The sequence below is a fragment of the Cantharellus anzutake genome (assembly GCF_015039405.1).
Source record: "Cantharellus anzutake strain C23 chromosome Unknown EI90scaffold_6, whole genome shotgun sequence".
NCBI classification, from domain to species: domain Eukaryota; kingdom Fungi; phylum Basidiomycota; class Agaricomycetes; order Cantharellales; family Hydnaceae; genus Cantharellus; species Cantharellus anzutake.
In genome coordinates, this window is record NW_024066956.1 from 1,606,282 (window position 1) to 1,623,803 (window position 17,522).

The window sequence follows — 17,522 nt, forward strand, 5'->3', positions numbered from 1 at the left end:
ATCGAAAGGCATAAATTATACGTGCCGCGGGGGTTGATTGATGGATTCGGGATGCTTAAAGGGGCCGCAGGGTTCGCCTCCACAGCTGGAATAGTGTGCTGTTTGGATGTAGTGGAGGTCTCATGGTTGATGGGAGCGAAATTGTTCTTGAAGTGGGAATTTTTGGAAAGTCTAGTATTCTCAGCGGATTTCTGCTTGCTTTGTACGAAAGCCCTCATCTATGGAAATCGGATGCGTGGTCGTCAAGCAAAATCGTCAATCGGTTCTGGAGCAAGATACCACCCACCTTGAAGGCGCTTAGGGGAACGAGTCTTTTAAAGCCCCCTTGATGACATTCCAAGGACCCAGGGGCTACTGACTCGTGTCTTGAAGTGTTCCGCGGAGCTACAGGATAAGCAGCTTCATAACGACCGCAACTGACCAGCAAGACGATGATGCCTGGTCCGGATGCTTCCGATGTGAACCATTCAATCGCACCCGATCGTCAGGTTGAAGGTATTTCCGTGTAAGCGTAGATTACAATCAAACCATCTCTTTGACGGCGCGTTTCCACACCCTGAAGACGAAGCAAGAAGTTAATTCCTAACGCTGGCAGTCTAGTCGTTTGTCACCGGTGATAGGACTCATGAAAGCGTGGCTACCTCGGAAGCCCATTGCTCAGAGAAAGTATATTTCCATCCTGTTCTAACTTCTGGAGTATGTTCAATTGAAAGGTCGCTGTAAATACTGCGTAAATCAGGGCCCCTTTGTGCAGCTGGTGATTTCAATCAACAGTCAGAGAGTCCAACTTTCAACATAAATCCAGCCGTGCTTGCTTCAATTCATGGCGTTTCCTGCAATGGAACGGCATCGACTGTACAATGCCAACAGCTTACCTGAGTCCATCATGAACGGTGTTTAACAGGGGTTGATGGTTAGAGGCTCAGGCTGGTGACCGGCCCAGTTGATGACCTGCCTGCGGATGGCCGTTGTCGAGAGCTGCCATAATGATGCGGAAGCCCACAACCTCAGCCATGTTCAAGTTGGCTCGAGAATTAAGCAGCCATCAGAAGCCACATGATTTTGGACGATTACAGCAACGCTCTCCATATTGATATCTCATCCAAGGGAGTTCGCCAAGCCACATTATTATTATGATTATGATTTGACGTCTGAACAAGGTTATATCCAATATTATACATAAATATAAGTCGTCGTATGCAGTACGTAAGAACAAGCGCCAGTCGTAACATTCGTAGAAAGCGTTTCGAGTCATGGACGTGTCGTCTAACCGTCACCCGAAAGGTCATGAGCAAATAGATACCCCCGAACGATGAGAAATGCTGTTTTTGAAGTCAGGCGAATTGAGCTTGGCGCGGGCATCTTGAGATATGCACCATCGCCTGATGACCCATCGAGCCTATCATGTTGATTTGAGCGGCCTCACCTTCGAGGGTGCTAACAGACCGTGATCGGTCATCCGTCTCAATGACGATTCGTCGGACATAAGGGTGATAAGAGCGGAGGTAGTCGACAAAGAACTGTAATTGGGAACAGGGGGATCGGGTGAGTGGGTGGATGGCATTGCATCCCCAAGATCTGAGATGCCAGAAAGCGCAGCGACCGGGTCATGGGTATTGAAGAAATCGTCCCAGCTCCAATCGGACGCGGCCCGGGAATTTGGGTAGGGACGTTGGCTGCGTCGGTGCTCGTAATCGACGTGGGTGGCGTGCAATAAGGAATGATGCTAAAAGGTAGTTGAAGCTGCTCTTCATACGGAGGATGTGGCGCGGCGATGTCCGTTCGCGCAATAGGGTTATCAACGAATGCGGTCTCCGAATGAGAATAACTATCGTGTCCAGAGGGAGAAATTGTATTTCTAGGCAGCCCTCCACCGTGGCGGAGCGTGGGACTCTGCCGAGGAACTGATCTTCGGTTCATGTGAGAACTTCGGATTACGTAAAAGGAACTCACCTTGGTGGCGATTCCGTCTACTCAACTTTACGGCCTGAAGCATGCCTCTCCTGAACGAGTTAAGCTGGTCGATGTCCTGTGTAATTAAATGGTTAGACTTGTCACCACGCATTGTTTGTCGGAAGAGAGTTACATCGAGCCACGAAGGATGGTCACGGACGCATGGGAGGCCGAGCCTTTGACACTCGATGCAGTGGCCTTCATTATTGAAACGACGGGGACATCTCTGAAAGAGGTGCATCCAGTCCACCTGCGACTTAGGAAACTGCGGTTCGCGGATTAATAGGAAAGAGCGGCTAACCTTCTTTCTAATCTTGCAACTATCACATCCGGCGAATCGGCTGGAGATGGGACCTGCCCTTTCGAAGGAGCGAATAAACAAGCTGTTGTTCGAGACACAGGACATAATTATTATATAGGTAAGAGAGATCGTAAGGGTCGTGAGGTCTCTTCCAGAAGAGTTGGAAGGAAAGTTAATCCTCCAAGTCCAAGTGCTACTTTTATACGCCCCCTGGCAGACCCTTGGCACGATCCAATAGTGCGCGCGCAGATTAGCCCCTGGTCACATGTCGCTGCAGCACCACTCTTTTGGAAGATATGGAAGATATGGATTCTTCCCACCGCCAACTGCAAACCATCGGCAACGACTCAACCCCTCCACCAATATTCCGGAGACACCCAGAAATGCTAGGATTCGCATCTTCACAGTCTGGTGCACTGGTCGCTGTCCGAAACACTTGCTGCATGCCCACCCCTGAGACGCTAGGATGGCATGAGGCAGCTGAGGAATCCTAGCCTGCCTACATGCACGAGGCACCCCCTAGACCATGACCAATTTTGGGTTAGGAATAAGGGTGTTGAGCCTATGAGAGCGCATCGCTGCTTCCACTCGAAATACCTAAAAAGGCCGCACCAAGTCTTTCCTGACAGAACCTACGATCATCCTTCAAATATGAAACTTAGGCTCCGATTTTATTCTAGCCTCATGGTTTTAGTGTTGGCTGCAGCCCGCTTAACTAAGTTCCATGGAGGAATACTGTTCCTCGTGCCTTCTGCTACTCATCCTGCGCGCGGCTCCGCTCTTTCTTCGCTGTTTTCTGTATCTGATCTGTCGTTAGGGGGCTAGCCAGGAGTATAAAGATCGCCATCGCTTGGGCCTTGCAGTCTTAGTCGTCTTTCAAACACAGTGCTTGGGTCACTTTTTCCTCCATATCTCACTGTTTTAGAAGTCTCGTTATGATTGGATGCCGCGCTTGTCGAATGTTACGGAAGAAGGTTTGGTGCTTTGAGATTTCGTTCTCAGATTCCAGCTTCTTATCTGTGTTTCAGAAATCCTCCGCTGATTTCAACGGGAGGAGGATTTGCAGTCAGTGCCGTGCTGACCGTTTCCCACACCGACCTGCTTGGATCGAAGTAAGGGGTGTTGAAACCATTGCACTATCGAAGTAAGCTGACTTAGACATTTGAATACTGAAGAATCCAAGACAGTGCCGTCAACTTAACGCTGACGCGCGCAAGGCTATTGATCGACGTAGAAGGCCGAGGCTCCGTGGCTGTTCAATCGGCCAAGCTGACTTTGGAGCTTCTATGGGAATGGGCACCACGCGTCAGGAACGCGTCCGATCCGCTATTGGTGTGTCTTTGAATCCTGATCCAGTGATTAGGTATGGTAAATCTCAACGCGCTGCTGTCTGAATAGGAAAAGGCCATATGATTTCGGACAGGCTCGCTCGCAGAGCACCCTTCATTGCTTCACACATGGCCCCACCGCTTCCAACATTGAAAAATACTTCGTCGGATTCTAAAAAGTTTGAACTGGCTAATAGCCGATTGGAAGTAGGGTCCTATCCCGAGTTGGCGAGCAGCAGACTCCCTCCCATGTTCGCGCTACTTTCGGCCTACCTTACGACAAAGTATCCCGGCGTGCAGCGGGTGATACTGGAGGTGGATGACACGCTCCGAGCCGGCGCTAAAGAAAGCCTTAATGGCTAGCTAGGAAACAGTACACTTCTGCGCTTGAGAACACACCTCCAGACAGTTCGCCTACGGGTGTAGGTGAGCCAATTAGTCAGCGTTATGACGATCAACACTGAACTTTTGAGTCTCACGTTCAATCGGACTATCACTATTGTAGCGAGCTAGAAGCTGCTGCAGATACTTAATCGGACATTAGGACTCAACGCCTAGCGAATTACATGTATTACTGTCTGCGGAAGTTGGTTATCTCTGTTCCACGTTGCGTGGCGGATTCGAAGCTCGGGCCGCCTCCCATCCTAGCGTGTGTGATTCCGCCTTCATCATGTTTCTTTGAGGTGGACTTGCACCGAACAGAATTCATGTGCGCTGATGGCCAGGAGATTGCGATCCCCCCTTACAAATAGGACAATTGCAAAAAGTGGAGCCAGCTGCCAGTCCTAAAGAAACCTCAATTCAGGCGATGGGTTGTCGTGAGCTCCATGGGCAGAGCCGATCAATGATATACTTGGTAATCAAAGTAGAATTTAGGCCGGGGAGGGGGGGGATTATAAGTACACCGAATTATGCCGAAGTTAGATGTGATGGGTCATGATGCGGACGTCTCCAAACCATCCTTCAAGCACTGCTTCGCAACATCCACCGACCACTCTAACAACCGTTTGAAGTCAGCAGTCTTGACTTCTCGCTCCAAATGATTCTGCCGAAGATAATAATGAAGTCCACGAGCAAGAGAGGCATTCTTTTCAGCAATGTCAAAAAATAAGTTTTTGAGGATGATTGAGTTATTGTTGGTATCAGGGATGTGAGGGGATGTGGAGGAGAGGTATGATGCTGCTGGGGCACGGGCCTGTGCCCCCACGAAGATTTGTATGAAAAATGTCTTGAAGAACTCTTGTCCTTGGGGCTTTAACTTTACGAAATTCACAGCCTGGTCGCAATAGGTAGCAGATAGAGGTCAGATAACGTCATCCGACAACAGTCATGAACCCTTACTTTCAACATTGACAGCTCCGCCACTCCCCGACAAGTCCACCATGCATAAGCGGACGCAATGTTTTGGATTTTAGTCAATGAAGCGGCTTTGGACTCTCCACTGTCACTCTCTCGGGAGTTCTGGAGGACAGCTGCTCCACCAACCTCCTCTTCGCCTATGCTTCTAAGAAAGTCCCAGAGACAGAATTGCAATGTGATAGAAAAACGTTGCGATGAATGAGCAGTCGATGCCAGCTGTTGACCGACCATTGTATAGTAGGGGTTGTAAGATTTTTCCTATTGGAACCGGTCACATTTGGGCTGGTGCAAGATACAGTACGGGACTTACATTCCCGAGGCACTGTAGGAGGACCCGAATAATCTCACTCTGGTGCGAATCTTTGAGAGGCAACTGTCCAATGCGGTCACACGCATCAATGTAGTCCTGTAGTTCCGAGTCAGGGTTTGCTCAGTTACAGAGTAATATCAACCCACTTCACTGCTCATGAGCACCACAAATATGCTGCGTCGTATATCGGTGTTCATGCCCTGCTTCCTTGCCACTTTGAGGAGGACGGACGCCTCACTCGCTTCTACAGACGTTGTCTTGGCTGCGTGTTGCTCTCTGTGTCGCTCTTGAGCTTCGACGAGGGGATCGCCTGCCCAGGCAGCCCCTACAAGCCACCACTTCCCCTTTTTGTGAGATGAGTGAAGGTCAGCCAGTGAAATATTCAATGGCTCATGCGCGACCACTATGATGCTAACACGTCAGGTTCAAATGGGTGATCCCAACACGCTTGCTTACCATGTCTTCTCTTTGCAAGCCCAGATAGGAACTTCCGTAGCCTCTGAATGGAATCACCTCCGGGAACATTTGCTTGAACATGAGATTGTTTTCCCTTCCCGGTTTTGAGGCTAGTCAATGTCTCGATCATAAACCTTGCACGAGAACTAGAACAAAATGCGCCCTATCAGCAGCTGACCGACTGAAGTTGGAGTGAATTACTTGCCCAAGCTGGCGAAGCCCATCTGGCCCGTCTCCAACTTTCTTGAGTACCATTTCTGTAATGTCTTTGAGAGCCAGGGGGTCATCAGTCCGAAGTTGGGCCCCGGAATCTATTCACCAAGGTCAAAATCAATGGTTTGTCACATTCCGCAATGTCAAGTTCACTTCTCGCCATTTTGAGCACGAGCTCCACACTGACTTCAGTGAGCTTCTCGCTTTCCAGGAGCATACGGATGATGTCGTAGACTATGGTGCAGGATATCACTTGAAAGTTGTACAGTTCCGATATCAGTACGATGAGGTTGGTCGACTCTTTTGAGTAAAGTGACGCAGCATGGGCATCCAGGTTTTTGCTTGCGTCAGGGGCTTCCTCCAGATTATTGGTGGTCGTTGAAGCGGCTAGTGTGTACTTGTCCTCGAAACGAGTAATTGTCTCCTGAACGAGGTGAGCGGCTGCAGTAAGGTTAATGTTTGCTTAGGTAAGTCTTCTGAGCGCAAACTTACCAAAGTCAACACCAATAAGTTTGTGTAGGCTCGCAACGAGAGTAGCATGTAAAATGACGAAAGAATCAAGAAGTTGTGAGTGCGATGATATGCTTTCAATAATGAGACCCGCGATCGTAGTTGTTACATCTGCGATGGTATGTTGAGTACCCGGATCAGGAGGGATGCGAGCCAAGCGCACCATTACGCCTATTGTTACGATATAGGCCGAGAATCTCATCCAGAACCGTCTCCATATTTTGTTCGCTCACACTGTTGCGTTATATGTTAAATGAATATTATTCAACAGGGTATGGACTCACCGATTAAGCAATCCCTTGAGCTGGCGCTTGAGTTTGAGGATCTCGGCGGAGGCCAACGTATTTGTCCCATCAGCTCGATTCCGCAGATGTGGTGGAACATAACGACTCGCTACAAGAATCAGGTCCGTGTGAAAAAGATTGACGGTCAAGATATGAGCATAATTACCAGTTCCATTGATTCCTTGGTTACTTTCCGCATTTAATGATGTAGTCTCAGAGACAACTTCACCACCATTGTCCGTAATATCGTCAGAAGATGATGCAGGGGTCATATCTCCATCTACTCCAGATAACTCTTCAGACGGTTCGCTTGGGTCTGGTGCTGCTTCACTAGAAGCACCGTCCTGGCCATCCTCAGCATTTTCGCTCAGTGACTTCAGTATGACGCCTTGTCAGGTCTACGGTGAGGAAGTGCATATTCAGCACTCACTCCAGAGGGAGGCTCCGCGTTCGAAGTCAAATGGCCATCGATAATGTGATCAAGACCCATGAGCAGGTCTGAGTATCCTCGAGGCATCAAATTTCATTCCGTCTAACTTGATGATAGTACGCACCTCCAAGACCATCATCATCGAACTCGGCGCGGTACTTCTGTCGTCCCGCAGACGACAAACCTAGTTGTGCTTCCAGCCAGGAGATTTTCTTGATGTCTTGTACTTCTGCGGGGTCTTTGAACACGAACTCGGGGAGCCCGTTCGATGGTCTGGGTTTGTCGAGTTTCTTTTCTCTGGTGAGTTCCACAGGGGAATCTCCTGATTTACTTATGGAGAGTTTTGGGGTGGATGAGCCATTCGTTTGCTTTGGCAATGGGCGTAGGTCTGATGGACCTCCTGAGGCGTCGAAGGTGACTTTTCTCTTCTTTTTCGACTCCGGTGGGTTGTCATCTGCCAACCTCTCAGTGGTGGAAACGGTTGGGACAGTACTACCATCGTTTAGGGAGGCAATTGTTCGACGACCCTTCCATTTCCTGTTGTGTTCATCCTTTCGCTCTTTCTTGGCTTTACGGGCCTGCTGCCGCAAGAGCTTGCGGGAGACGCTGTGGCGCTTAACATTTGATCCTCCAAAGCGACTGGAGTCCTGGTCTGGTGGAGATTATCCCCCTCATGTCCATGTGGCAAAAAAAAAATACCTTGATCCTCCTCTGATCGTTCCTGGGATAACTGGATGGCAGAACGTTTGGTTTTCATGAGTTCAATTAACGCATTTAATTCAATGTTTTTGGCTTGATGTGACTTTATGTCACGTTACGTCTCGTGACAGTTCGTCACGTCCTCGCACATGTTCGAAACGCCAAAGACTAACCGCACGCGCCCGCAGAAGGCCTACACCGCGCGAGAAAAGTCCCAAATACTAGAGAACCTTGATATTGAGTGTAGGGCCTATATGTTATATTCATTGTGGCCTACCCGGAACTTATCGCCTGCTAGTTGAGGCACGTCTGAAAGGAATCCGTATCGAGCTAGATCAATGCCTAGATCGTATTCTCTTCGTGTCTCGCAATCGTATTACCAGGATATCAGAAGCGGCTCGCAACATCACGCTGAGGGAATTCGGTGCGACCTATGGCGGAAACTATGACCAGTTAGTACGGGGCATCGCCACGATGAATACGAAAGACCTCGACAATTTACCTCCTCCTACGGTGTCAAAGAGGTAACTATCTATGTCGTCAGAATCGTAGTTATTTATTTTTGGGAATAGGAAGCGTGACGATGCCAGTGATGCTCCAGATGTGCCCGGTGACACAGGAGAGAGACGCGCGAAAACCGGTGAGCCATTCTGTGGCCGGTATGACTTTGCTGCACACGATGCCTCATATCCTTCCTCAATATTTAGCCCGTCAGGTTTGTCCTTCCCCAAAAAAAACAAAAGGTCCCCTAGCCACCCCTGGCGTGGCCCCGTCATCGTCTCGACGCCTCCCATCATCTCGTATCAATGCCACCCCATCTCGCTTACCATCAAAACCGCGTTTACCCCCCCTCAATTTTCCTTCTAGGCCATCTCAGCCTGCTTTTCCGCATTCTTCCTCTGTTTTCCGAGCTCCAGACAGCAAAACTCCTCTACCTGCATATCCTCGATCGGCGCGACCGGATGAAGTCCTCATGAGCGAGAACGGAAGTCCGGTAGCTAATCCGCTTGCGAAAACGAGGAAATCAGGCCCTGATCACGCAGCTGCAGCAGTTGGAATAAGACCCGTGATTGCGTCCGTAGGCTCACCGCCAGCATCTATTGATACAGGAGACCCGTCTGGGAGAAAGGATGGATCCGGACAAAGTGGAATGAGCCGTGAATCTGAACGTGCTTTCTTAAACATCCAGACGAGTACAGGCGAGTCGGTATCCTTTGATCCGCTTCTGACCTCCCCTGGTGCGTCATATTGTGCTGCTCCCAGATGGACCTGAAGTTTTATGCAATCGTTATCTTAGCATCCCTGGCCTCACGCACAGACATATCGGACTCGGCCAGACAGGATGTGTGGGATAAGATTGCTCGAATAGCGGAAGCGTTTACTCGTTCTGGTTGGGCGAATATTCATGCTAACAGGTCCAAGGACACATCGTGACAGCTTTCTTTGTGGGATTCTTGCACTTCTGTAACCTAGCAGTAAGCGCGCGCTTGAGGCGTGGGAATATAGGCCGGCAATGTCCTTTGAATTTTCAGTTTAGGCTCGATGGTTCGTCGAAGAAAATCCTCCAGGGCTGGCGCAAAACAGTCGTCCAAGCCTAAATATGATCCTAAGGATGCCCGAATAAAGAGATGGGACACAGAAGCAGACATACCTAAGAACGATATCGATCTCTGTGCGGTAAAGCCTAGTGTCATCCTGTCACTGTATAATGACCTGTCTTTTTGTTGTTTCTCCTATAGTCCATGCAGAGAGAGACAAAATATTGCTGAATGGGGCTGACACTGGTCGTCCGAGTTATCTAGAAGATTATGATAACGAGTTTGAAGTATTTGGGATGAAGGAGTTTGAAGGCGACAACGACGACGAGGAAGAGGAAGAGTACTATGACAATGGGGAGGAAGACGACGAAGGCGATGAGGTTGAAGAGGAAGAGGATTATGCGTCATCAAGTGGTGCTGGGCCTTCAAAGTCTAAATCTGGCAAGCCAAACGCGTCCAAACGGCATCCCGGCAAGGGCGAGCCTGAAGAAGAGTCCAATTCAGGGGAGGAGCGCTGGGGAAAGAAGTCCGAATACTATGTTTCTGCTGCAACTGATGACATAGACTCTGATGACGAGGAGGCTCTCGCCCTGGAGCTGAATGAATGCCGCCGTCTGCAAAAGAAGGCAAGGGAGGGGATCTCGGAAGATGATTTTGGAATCGAGGAAGTCCTGGATGCCATCGAACGGGGCCAAGATAGTAGTGCAGAGTATGTGGTCATGCTTCTAAAGTGACGCCTCTTATACGTTGATTTAGGGCTCATGCGCAAGACACACAGGACGTGACGCTTATCCCACAAAATAAAGAGTCCTTACTTCGGCATTTAGAGAAGACGAGCCCAGAAGCGCTTGCTCTGGGGCGAGAGTGGGAAGATGTTTCGCAAAACCTTCGTAAGGTCGAATCCGCCATTGCTCGGTGAGTTGGAACTAGGGTGCCATGCCTTTATTGTCTCACGCATCGTGAAAGCCAAACTTCGGAAGACGAGAACGATCCCCGATTAGCCCTGGTACACCTACACCACCGTCAGTATCACGGCATCTTTCCTCGTTGACCCTCTCTAACTGACCTTTTCACTACAGAATCTCTCCTTTCCTATGCTTCTGTCCTTGCTTATTACTTCTACGTCCGCTCTACACCTGTTTCAGGACCTACTTCTGACTCCCCGACGTATGCAAAGGACGTTCCGCAAAAAGTTATTGACCGTTTATGGCAACTAAAAAATGCTCTGAGCATACTAGAAGATCTAGGTTTCTCTGCTATTGATGATGATGACGATGATGATGTCCTTGGCAGTCAAATCTCCGAGGACGACGCTCAACTGGGAGCGAAGCATCACCTCAGCGAGCAAGAGATTCAGGCTCTAATTGCGGAGATGGAGAAGAACAAGAGCACGATTGACGCGAGAAATGATGCCCACAAACAGCGCCTGAGGCGCGCCCGGGAGAGGCAAGCAGCAAGCTCTATTCCGGATGGTGTAAAGAACAAGAGCAAAGTTGTTGCGAAATCTCCGCCACCGAAGCCCAAAATTGCCTACGACCTCGAAGAATCCGAGTTCATTCCTTCCGAACCATCCAAACCGTCAGGACCTTCTAACCCACATCCGTCTTCACCCCCCATCGAAGAAGACTTGTCGGCCTTTGGCGAAGCTACTTCTCTTGATCCTCATATAGCCAAAGAAAAAGCGGCCAGGAAGAACGCTCTCCAATTCTACACAGCGAAGATAGAACGTGGCCAGCGTCGTCGGGAGGGCAAACGACGACATGCACTGACGGGCGACGATGATGTCCCATATCAGAATACAAAAGAGAGACAGTCATCCAAGAAGCCTGCCGTCGGCGGCATGGAACTGGGAGGTGATGACCCTCACCCTGGAGCTCCTAGTGATGCCAGTGGGGTGGACACCCTGAATAGCAAAAAGAGGGGTCGGGACAGTACGGATGGCGGAGCTGTTAATGCTGATGTTGATGGTGACGAGCACCATGAGCTTGTCAAGCGACAAAAGAGAGAGTCGAAGGAAAATAAGAGAGCAGAGGTTGAAGCACGCGCTGAGCCTCAGTATGCTACCCTCTATTTGCCTCCTATGTCAATGCTGACCGCAGCACTCCTTTAGACGTTCTGTACCAGATGAGCAAGGCCCTGATAGCAAGCCACGATCGGCCACCACAGCTATATTAAAGAACTATGGCCTAACACCCAAGCGCTCGAACGCAGACCGCAACCCACGCCTCAGGAAGAGACACCAGTACGAAAAGGCAAAAAAGAGAGTAGCACACAAGAAGACGACGTACAAAGGCGGATTGGCGAGCCTCCCTGGGGGAAGATACGATGGCGAGAAGACTGGTATCACGAAAACTGTCAAAAGTATCAAATTTACATAGTCGTTGCGCATATCCTCGTTCCAGGTCGATATGGGGTGTTTATTGGAACATTGGGAACATCGATTTATTTATACTGCAAATCCTGGCATGTCGTTGATCTTTTTGGGGCTAATGCTGTGGCTTGGACCATGGCACAAAAAATACAAATCGACATTAATATGAGGTCTGGAGTCCGAGACAATTAATGGTGAAAATGGTAAAATGAAGGGGACAAATAAGCCAAACGGATTAATTACACAGGCTGTATGATTGATCATGCGTTGAGATAACGAGTAAATGAAGTCATGAATCGTTCTCCTGTCACTTGTGATCGTGTGTTCATCATATCCGTCAGTGGTCTACACTGCAAGGACGAATTGCCTGCCGTCAACAGTCTCCTGAGCGAGTTCCTGACGGAGAGACATCATCGAGGCCTCATCCGCATCGCCGGCATCCAGAATGACACGAATGGAAGGGTAGTGCGAAGACACATAATTCGAGAAAAGACTGAACACGGATACAGATGGGACAGGAGCATCTGGGCGAGGAGGGGGTGTGTGTCGGAATGTGCTGCAATAATTCTGGATGACTCTCCAATTGGGGGCGGGCGCAATCAGTTGCGAGAACACTTCCAACATGAACGTGGGCGTAATATTCCGGTCCGGCAACAGCGGGTAAGCTTCCTGAGAGGTAAGATAGGATAGGCATTTAGATTTGGTAGATCAGCACCTCCTCTCGGCGATCCGGATGCTCTGCTTCCGATGGAGCTCTGTCTCTGCACCAACACTGCAGAGGCGGAGAAGGGACGAACAGGGGAGCATTCTGCCTGGATTCGCCAGGGGGCGACATTGGAAGTGATAAAACAGGTGCCTGCCGCCAGTGCACATTAACATTCCGGATGAGGTCATTACAGATGCTATTTACCATATAGTTTCTCTGTTCTAAGTTGCATTGATGATGTTGATGGTCTGACAACGTTGGTGAAACTGAAAGAAACCTTTCTCGTGTCTAGGTCTTCGGGGGCGGGCTCTGATAATCTTGCTGATACTGTCCTTGTAAAGCCGAAGCTGATCAGGATTCTAGATGAATGTTCGAAACACTGAAGTCATTACGGCCCAGTACAAAGTGACTGGGGTGGCACTACCTTCGTCCATGGTGGAAGCTTCAGACCATATCCCCCACAAGGAATGCCGAGGCGTTCGCATTCGTTACACCGGGCTTGCGCGTTGGCGCCAATTGGACATTTCTTATTACGAAGGCAAATGTCAGAACAGGTGGACCTGAGTGAGGATATTCACTTGCCTTCTTGCGAATGCGACAAGGAGCGCAGCCTGCAAAGCTCAAGGTCATGTACCAGCTCAAGCAGATCCGCAGAAGGGGGATAGTGATCTTTGTCGCTTACCTTTGGGCGCTTTAAAAAGAACGGCGATGGGATGGCCGACATAACTTAGAAAGCTATTGCCAAGACATGAAAAATCAAATGCATTGTACTTGGGAGACACATGGACATGAAATGGCTGGAAACCACCAGCCGACAAGATTATAAACAGAAAGATCTACAACTGGGAGAGAAACAGACTACTGCCGGACGAACCGTAGGCCAGCCATTGCAAAAAGGAGTTCATTAAAGCTTTGGTGGTTAAGATCGTCAATGCCCTGACAAAGCATTTAAAGTAAGCAGAAAGATGCGCGGTGGCTGATCGTGGGTCAAAATACGAGTCATCGACTAGGGTCCTACGGAATGCTGTGGTTCGGTTCGGAGAGCCGAACCCTAAATCGGAAACGCGATAACAGGTTGGCTCATTACTCTGGTACAGTTTGGAGGGTTGAGGGATGATTGCATTCGGGCTCGGTTGGGCAGGTTACATAACGCTCCATCGGTTCGGCCAAGACGAAGGAGTATCCAATATGCACAAAGGCCACGGGCTTCGATTCAGCACTTCAATTTCAGTAAGCTGGAGAATCTATCAACCACCCGTATATAGGTGAGTAGCCACCACATGGAAATCTACCGGCTGCTTGCAGATACCGGTACAAAATTGGGCGACTGGTGAAACGGCCCTGTGCACGAAACCAATAAGTCTGGCTACTATCTGTGCAATCAGTAATGTGTGTTGTGTCACATCGTGTGCAATGCAGGAGAGGCAAGTGCGCGGGATTCCCCTGCCTTTAGTAGAACTGTCTGCAAGCGGCTTTGGGAGTCAATACTGTGAAGTGCTTCAGCATGGCATGACTTAATTTTTGTTGAACCGTTCAAAAAAAAAACGCTCAAAGCCACGACTCGAACGCCAGCAACAGGGAAGGGGCACATGCCAGCACGTAATTCCGAGAGAATAACCTCTCAAATTGTTGGGTGGCACTCGGTGAAGGAGACATGTGATAAAACAAATAAATTGCAGAAAGAACACGTGGCTCATTAACCTAACGGACCTTTGACTCAACTCCCTGGAGATCCGAACCCGTATACTCTCCCCGTTTGTTGCTTGGTGCAAGTGAGCAAGCAGCATGTACTAGCCTCTCTGTGTCAAGCTTGTCCCTGCCTTTTTGACCAGTCATTTAGGCAAGGTTTCAACAGATATTATCCGCCAGACTTCGATCCGCAAAAGCATGGGACCCTAAACGAATATCATGGGAAGCACGCGCTTGGTGACAGGGCTCGAAAAATTGACAAGGGGGTCCTAATTGTTCGTTTCGAGCTCCCATTCAACATATGGTGGTGAGTAAGCGCTCATCGTGATTGCGCACTTCGCAGATTCTCACATCACATTATCATTTGCAGCGGGACTTGCAATAATCATATTGGTATGGGCGTTCGATACAATGCAGAAAAGAAGAAAGTAGGGAATTATTATTCTACACCGATCTGGTCTTTTCGGTGCAAATGTCATCTGTGCGGAGTTGGTTTGAGATCCAAACAGACCCTAAGGTACTGTTTCCACCGGGTCTCTCCCTAAGCTGAGGCTGATACATGATGCCAGAACACTGCATACGTTGTGGTGTCAGGTGCGCGAAAACAGGAGCAGGACTGGGACCCAGCTGAAGCTGGAGGCTTTGCTGTGCATGGTAAATTACCTGCCCACCCGCTTACAATTGCCGAATTCACTCAAGCTTACACATTCACTACCGGGATCATCCATCCTCGGATTTCGTGTCCCAATATTGCATACAAACTATATATCATTTTCGTCGTGACTCCATCTAGACACCGCTGGTCCCTCCCAACCGTCCGATGCCTTCGCTGCGGTGGAGAAGACGGTTGCGGCGGAAACCACTCTCATCGAAGTCACTCGACCTCGCCTCAGTACCCTCCAAGAGCTTTCTGAGCGTCGTAATGCGAATCCTTACGCGCTCTCATCTTCCTTGCGTAAGACCTTCCGTAAAATCAAAAAGGCAGAGAAACGCGCAGAGGATGAAGAGAAAGCAGTTCGAGATAAGTTTGCGCTGCCCGAAGAGCTTCACCTCGTCAAGGAGGACGACGTTAGAGAGGAGGCAAAAGAGGAATGGGTCAGAAGTAGAAGGGAATGGGAGATGGAAGAGGAAGTTCGGCAGAAAAAGTTTGATTCCAACTATGGTCACTTGGGCATCAATGGTGTTAGCTCTGGCTCCAAAGGCGGGGAGAGGGTCGCCAGCCCTGAAGACACCATTCGCGTGACTAAGCTCGGAGGGAATGAAACGTCACATTCGTCTCTGAAGGTACCGCCCAAAGTCACATCCAAGCTTGCATCATCATTGCTGCGAAATTCTCTCAAGAAGCAGGGTGCCCTCCTGCCTTCTATTTCCACAAGTCGTAGTCTTATCGGCAGAAAACTCGTGGCCAAAGACATTGGCGTTGTGAAGAAGCGGTGAACTGTCTTTCGGAACACTATTACGGCGGGATCGACATTTGCTATGTAATAATGAGCAAAGCAACTTAATCGATTGTAGTCGCTTCCATATGCGGCTTTTTAATGATCTGACTATGTGATAAAGGTCATATTAGCTGTTGTGTCACGGTAGGGCTAGCTCTAGCTCGCGGAATATGCAGGATGTGCTGGGTTCATGTCTGACCACGCGAGCACGGGAGCACTCCAGAGTGCGTCGAGTCGTATAGAGTAGGTCAGCAGACATGCATTCTCGGTGTGGTCCGTCGTGACCGAGCCACTCTGGTGCCATCTAAAGAGGCCGCCGCATCCATGCACAACGCACGATGACCTTCTCCCAAATAAGGACATGGCGACCGCAATGCACACCCCTGTGCGACGTTGCCCAAAACTGTCGCCCATCCGCGCGGCAATTAATTTGTCCTGGGGCACGCGGATACCATGCGAGCCACGCAGGGCCGGAAGATTTGGATTGCCAATATGTGTGCATCAGCAATTCAAATGGCCACGACTCGCTGCACGTTCACAACGTGGTCACTTTGATGTGCTGATGCGCGCGTGCTGGCAGCATGTGTTCAACGTGCTACGGGAGGGCATTCCATTTCTGAAAAGCTCCGGCCTTCAAAACACTACCGCAAGTGCCCATGCCACAAGCACAAGTGCTTCCGTAAAATGAGTCGTTGTTGCCCCTGGCGAGTCAGATGCTATTCCCTTGACTCATTTCCACGGCCCGACGCACTCCCTGGACTCCTTTGAATGCTCCGCGCAGCTTTTTTTGGAGCTAATCGGGGATCTCAGTGAATGTTGTCATTTGCTCGGTGCTTTCTCAGTTGCTTCAGAATCTAAAGGAAGGGTGTTCTCGTCCTACATAAAGCCAGATGTTGTTTTTTTTTAATGGGTATGCCATCTTCCCCCATTTCCCAACCTTTCTGGTGGAGATCGCTGTCCACCGCATCAAAGCTCGTTCAGCATGAGTTGCGTCGTCCTGAATCCTTTGGCATCAATGCTCTAAATTGAGTCGCGCTGGGATAAATAGATTATTTTCGCTTGTCGCTTGGGCGGCTCCCCGACCTGGTCCCGACTAGCGCGACGTCCCGCTTGAACTGGGGCCGCCCTGTCCTGCGTAATGCCGGTCACCGCCTTGTATTGATAACCCCTTGCCATTATTGACTACACTCCCCTCGTGTTCCAGTGCCCATACAGTCCTCAGTACGCTGAATGACGTGTGAGGCGCTTCAGCCCTGTGCAGCGCATGATGGCCATTCCAGGCTGCCCATACATCATAGCACGAGGTGTCGTACTGCATCTGCCACGCTTTAGTCACTGGTTCAAGCCCTTGTCCTTGCGGATCTGGGAATTAAGCGCTGCGTGTCCACTTTTAAGGTCGCGGGTATACTGTGCGAGTATACGTCGGGCGCCCTCACAACCCGAGCAAGCAGGCTTCGAAATGCGTTGCCACCCGTCTTGCCCATGTTAAATAACCCATCTGAAGCATTTGCCCCGGTTATTTCTTAATGTGTTTGTGGGTGTAACCCCAACATAAGCCCCAGCCCATCGATTCCTATTACCAGGCCTCGATGGAAGCATAAGTAAGACCCCTTCTCGAGTCGGTCGCTCGGTCGTTCCCTAATTGGGTTCCGGAGTATGCCGCTCGCCGTTGGGCTGGAGACCGTTGCCGCCATCTCGTCTCTCCGCGCGCCCAATAGAATCCAGGTGCTGTGCCAGACATGCAGCTCCCTCCATGCATCAACACATTGCGTTCATCTTCTGTGGGATGACTCGACGATACCCAGACGGGTAGTCTGATTACAAAGTTATAAGACGGATGCCCCACCTCACTCAATCCTGAAGAAACTCTCAAGTCTATCTATAGAGCTGCTTCAGCCTAACTCTTAGAATGTCCGGGTTTGGATGTCTAACTTGT

The 17,522-nt window shown here is 49.7% G+C and overlaps 8 protein-coding genes across 8 annotated transcripts; 5 read left to right on the forward strand and 3 right to left on the reverse strand.

Moving 5' to 3' along the window:
- Positions 1 to 1,111: 1,111 nt before the first annotated feature.
- EI90DRAFT_3038680 (uncharacterized protein) lies at positions 1,112 to 2,119 on the reverse strand. Its single transcript, XM_039058879.1, has 4 exons — positions 2,087 to 2,119; positions 1,954 to 2,029; positions 1,672 to 1,904; positions 1,112 to 1,520 (listed from the first exon to the last, which is right to left on the reverse strand). The coding sequence occupies exons 2-4, from the start codon at positions 1,994 to 1,996 to the stop codon at positions 1,335 to 1,337; spliced, it is 462 nt and encodes a 153-aa protein (XP_038921566.1). The 5' UTR covers positions 1,997 to 2,029; positions 2,087 to 2,119; the 3' UTR covers positions 1,112 to 1,334.
- A 1,070-nt stretch (positions 2,120 to 3,189) lies between these two features.
- On the forward strand, positions 3,190 to 3,945 carry EI90DRAFT_3012873 (uncharacterized protein; the record flags this gene model as incomplete). Its single annotated transcript, XM_039056602.1, has 5 exons — positions 3,190 to 3,228; positions 3,283 to 3,398; positions 3,430 to 3,586; positions 3,618 to 3,622; positions 3,678 to 3,945. 5 exons carry the CDS (start codon positions 3,190 to 3,192, stop codon positions 3,943 to 3,945), a joined length of 585 nt encoding a protein of 194 aa, XP_038921567.1.
- Positions 3,946 to 4,516: 571 nt separating this feature from the next.
- Positions 4,517 to 6,986, reverse strand: EI90DRAFT_3144133 (armadillo-type protein; the record flags this gene model as incomplete). The annotated part of the gene is made up of 11 exons (XM_039065101.1): positions 4,517 to 4,858; positions 4,924 to 5,199; positions 5,252 to 5,347; positions 5,398 to 5,654; positions 5,708 to 5,817; positions 5,886 to 6,018; positions 6,074 to 6,361; positions 6,413 to 6,541; positions 6,594 to 6,664; positions 6,715 to 6,823; positions 6,881 to 6,986. The coding sequence occupies 11 exons, from the start codon at positions 6,984 to 6,986 to the stop codon at positions 4,517 to 4,519; spliced, it is 1,917 nt and encodes a 638-aa protein (XP_038921568.1).
- Positions 6,987 to 7,231: 245 nt separating this feature from the next.
- EI90DRAFT_2313675 (uncharacterized protein) lies at positions 7,232 to 8,371 on the forward strand. Its single transcript, XM_039052863.1, has 2 exons — positions 7,232 to 8,086; positions 8,142 to 8,371. Exon 1 carries the CDS (start codon positions 7,361 to 7,363, stop codon positions 7,901 to 7,903), a length of 543 nt encoding a protein of 180 aa, XP_038921569.1. The 5' UTR covers positions 7,232 to 7,360; the 3' UTR covers positions 7,904 to 8,086; positions 8,142 to 8,371.
- EI90DRAFT_3038687 (uncharacterized protein) lies at positions 7,977 to 9,673 on the forward strand. Its single transcript, XM_039058880.1, has 6 exons — positions 7,977 to 8,086; positions 8,142 to 8,367; positions 8,416 to 8,483; positions 8,551 to 9,081; positions 9,141 to 9,515; positions 9,583 to 9,673. Exons 1-5 carry the CDS (start codon positions 7,993 to 7,995, stop codon positions 9,275 to 9,277), a joined length of 1,056 nt encoding a protein of 351 aa, XP_038921570.1. The 5' UTR covers positions 7,977 to 7,992; the 3' UTR covers positions 9,278 to 9,515; positions 9,583 to 9,673.
- EI90DRAFT_3038688 (Sas10 C-terminal domain-containing protein) lies at positions 9,499 to 11,928 on the forward strand. Its single transcript, XM_039058881.1, has 6 exons — positions 9,499 to 9,515; positions 9,583 to 10,090; positions 10,138 to 10,296; positions 10,348 to 10,403; positions 10,461 to 11,436; positions 11,492 to 11,928. The coding sequence occupies exons 2-6, from the start codon at positions 9,678 to 9,680 to the stop codon at positions 11,757 to 11,759; spliced, it is 1,872 nt and encodes a 623-aa protein (XP_038921571.1). The 5' UTR covers positions 9,499 to 9,515; positions 9,583 to 9,677; the 3' UTR covers positions 11,760 to 11,928.
- A 162-nt stretch (positions 11,929 to 12,090) lies between these two features.
- On the reverse strand, positions 12,091 to 12,679 carry EI90DRAFT_3286357 (uncharacterized protein). Its single transcript, XM_039067008.1, has 2 exons — positions 12,468 to 12,679; positions 12,091 to 12,421 (listed from the first exon to the last, which is right to left on the reverse strand). Exons 1-2 carry the CDS (start codon positions 12,663 to 12,665, stop codon positions 12,098 to 12,100), a joined length of 522 nt encoding a protein of 173 aa, XP_038921572.1. The 5' UTR covers positions 12,666 to 12,679; the 3' UTR covers positions 12,091 to 12,097.
- A 1,242-nt stretch (positions 12,680 to 13,921) lies between these two features.
- Positions 13,922 to 15,584, forward strand: EI90DRAFT_3243071 (uncharacterized protein; the record flags this gene model as incomplete). Its single annotated transcript, XM_039066541.1, has 6 exons — positions 13,922 to 14,114; positions 14,304 to 14,454; positions 14,518 to 14,635; positions 14,717 to 14,801; positions 14,941 to 15,329; positions 15,432 to 15,584. The coding sequence occupies exons 1-6, from the start codon at positions 14,048 to 14,050 to the stop codon at positions 15,582 to 15,584; spliced, it is 963 nt and encodes a 320-aa protein (XP_038921573.1). The 5' UTR covers positions 13,922 to 14,047.
- Positions 15,585 to 17,522: the final 1,938 nt, after the last annotated feature.

Bases quoted from the DNA above. Each gene is read 5' to 3' on its own strand.
- EI90DRAFT_3038680 (XM_039058879.1), bottom strand. From the start codon at position 1,996: ATGCTTCAGGCCGTAAAGTTGAGTAGACGGAATCGCCACCAAG. The intron at 1,905-1,953 runs GTGAGTTCCTTT...ACCGAAGATCAG, and splicing joins TAGACGGAATCGCCACCAAG to TTCCTCGGCAGAGTCCCACG. The intron at 1,521-1,671 runs GTCCCTACCCAA...TCCCAATTACAG, and splicing joins CGAGCACCGACGCAGCCAAC to TTCTTTGTCGACTACCTCCG.
- EI90DRAFT_2313675 (XM_039052863.1), top strand. From the start codon at position 7,361: ATGTCTTGTACTTCTGCGGGGTCTTTGAACACGAACTCGGGGAGCCCG.
- EI90DRAFT_3038687 (XM_039058880.1), top strand. From the start codon at position 7,993: ATGTTCGAAACGCCAAAGACTAACCGCACGCGCCCGCAGAAGGCCTAC. The intron at 8,368-8,415 runs GTAACTATCTAT...TTTTGGGAATAG, and splicing joins CCTCCTACGGTGTCAAAGAG to GAAGCGTGACGATGCCAGTG. The intron at 8,484-8,550 runs GTGAGCCATTCT...CTCAATATTTAG, and splicing joins AGAGAGACGCGCGAAAACCG to CCCGTCAGGTTTGTCCTTCC.
- EI90DRAFT_3038688 (XM_039058881.1), top strand. From the start codon at position 9,678: ATGAAGGAGTTTGAAGGCGACAACGACGACGAGGAAGAGGAAGAGTAC. The intron at 10,297-10,347 runs GTGAGTTGGAAC...GCATCGTGAAAG, and splicing joins GTCGAATCCGCCATTGCTCG to CCAAACTTCGGAAGACGAGA. The intron at 10,404-10,460 runs GTCAGTATCACG...TTTTCACTACAG, and splicing joins CCTGGTACACCTACACCACC to AATCTCTCCTTTCCTATGCT.
- EI90DRAFT_3286357 (XM_039067008.1), bottom strand. From the start codon at position 12,665: ATGGTAAATAGCATCTGTAATGACCTCATCCGGAATGTTAATGTGCAC. The intron at 12,422-12,467 runs GTGCTGATCTAC...CTTACCTCTCAG, and splicing joins ATCCGGATCGCCGAGAGGAG to GAAGCTTACCCGCTGTTGCC.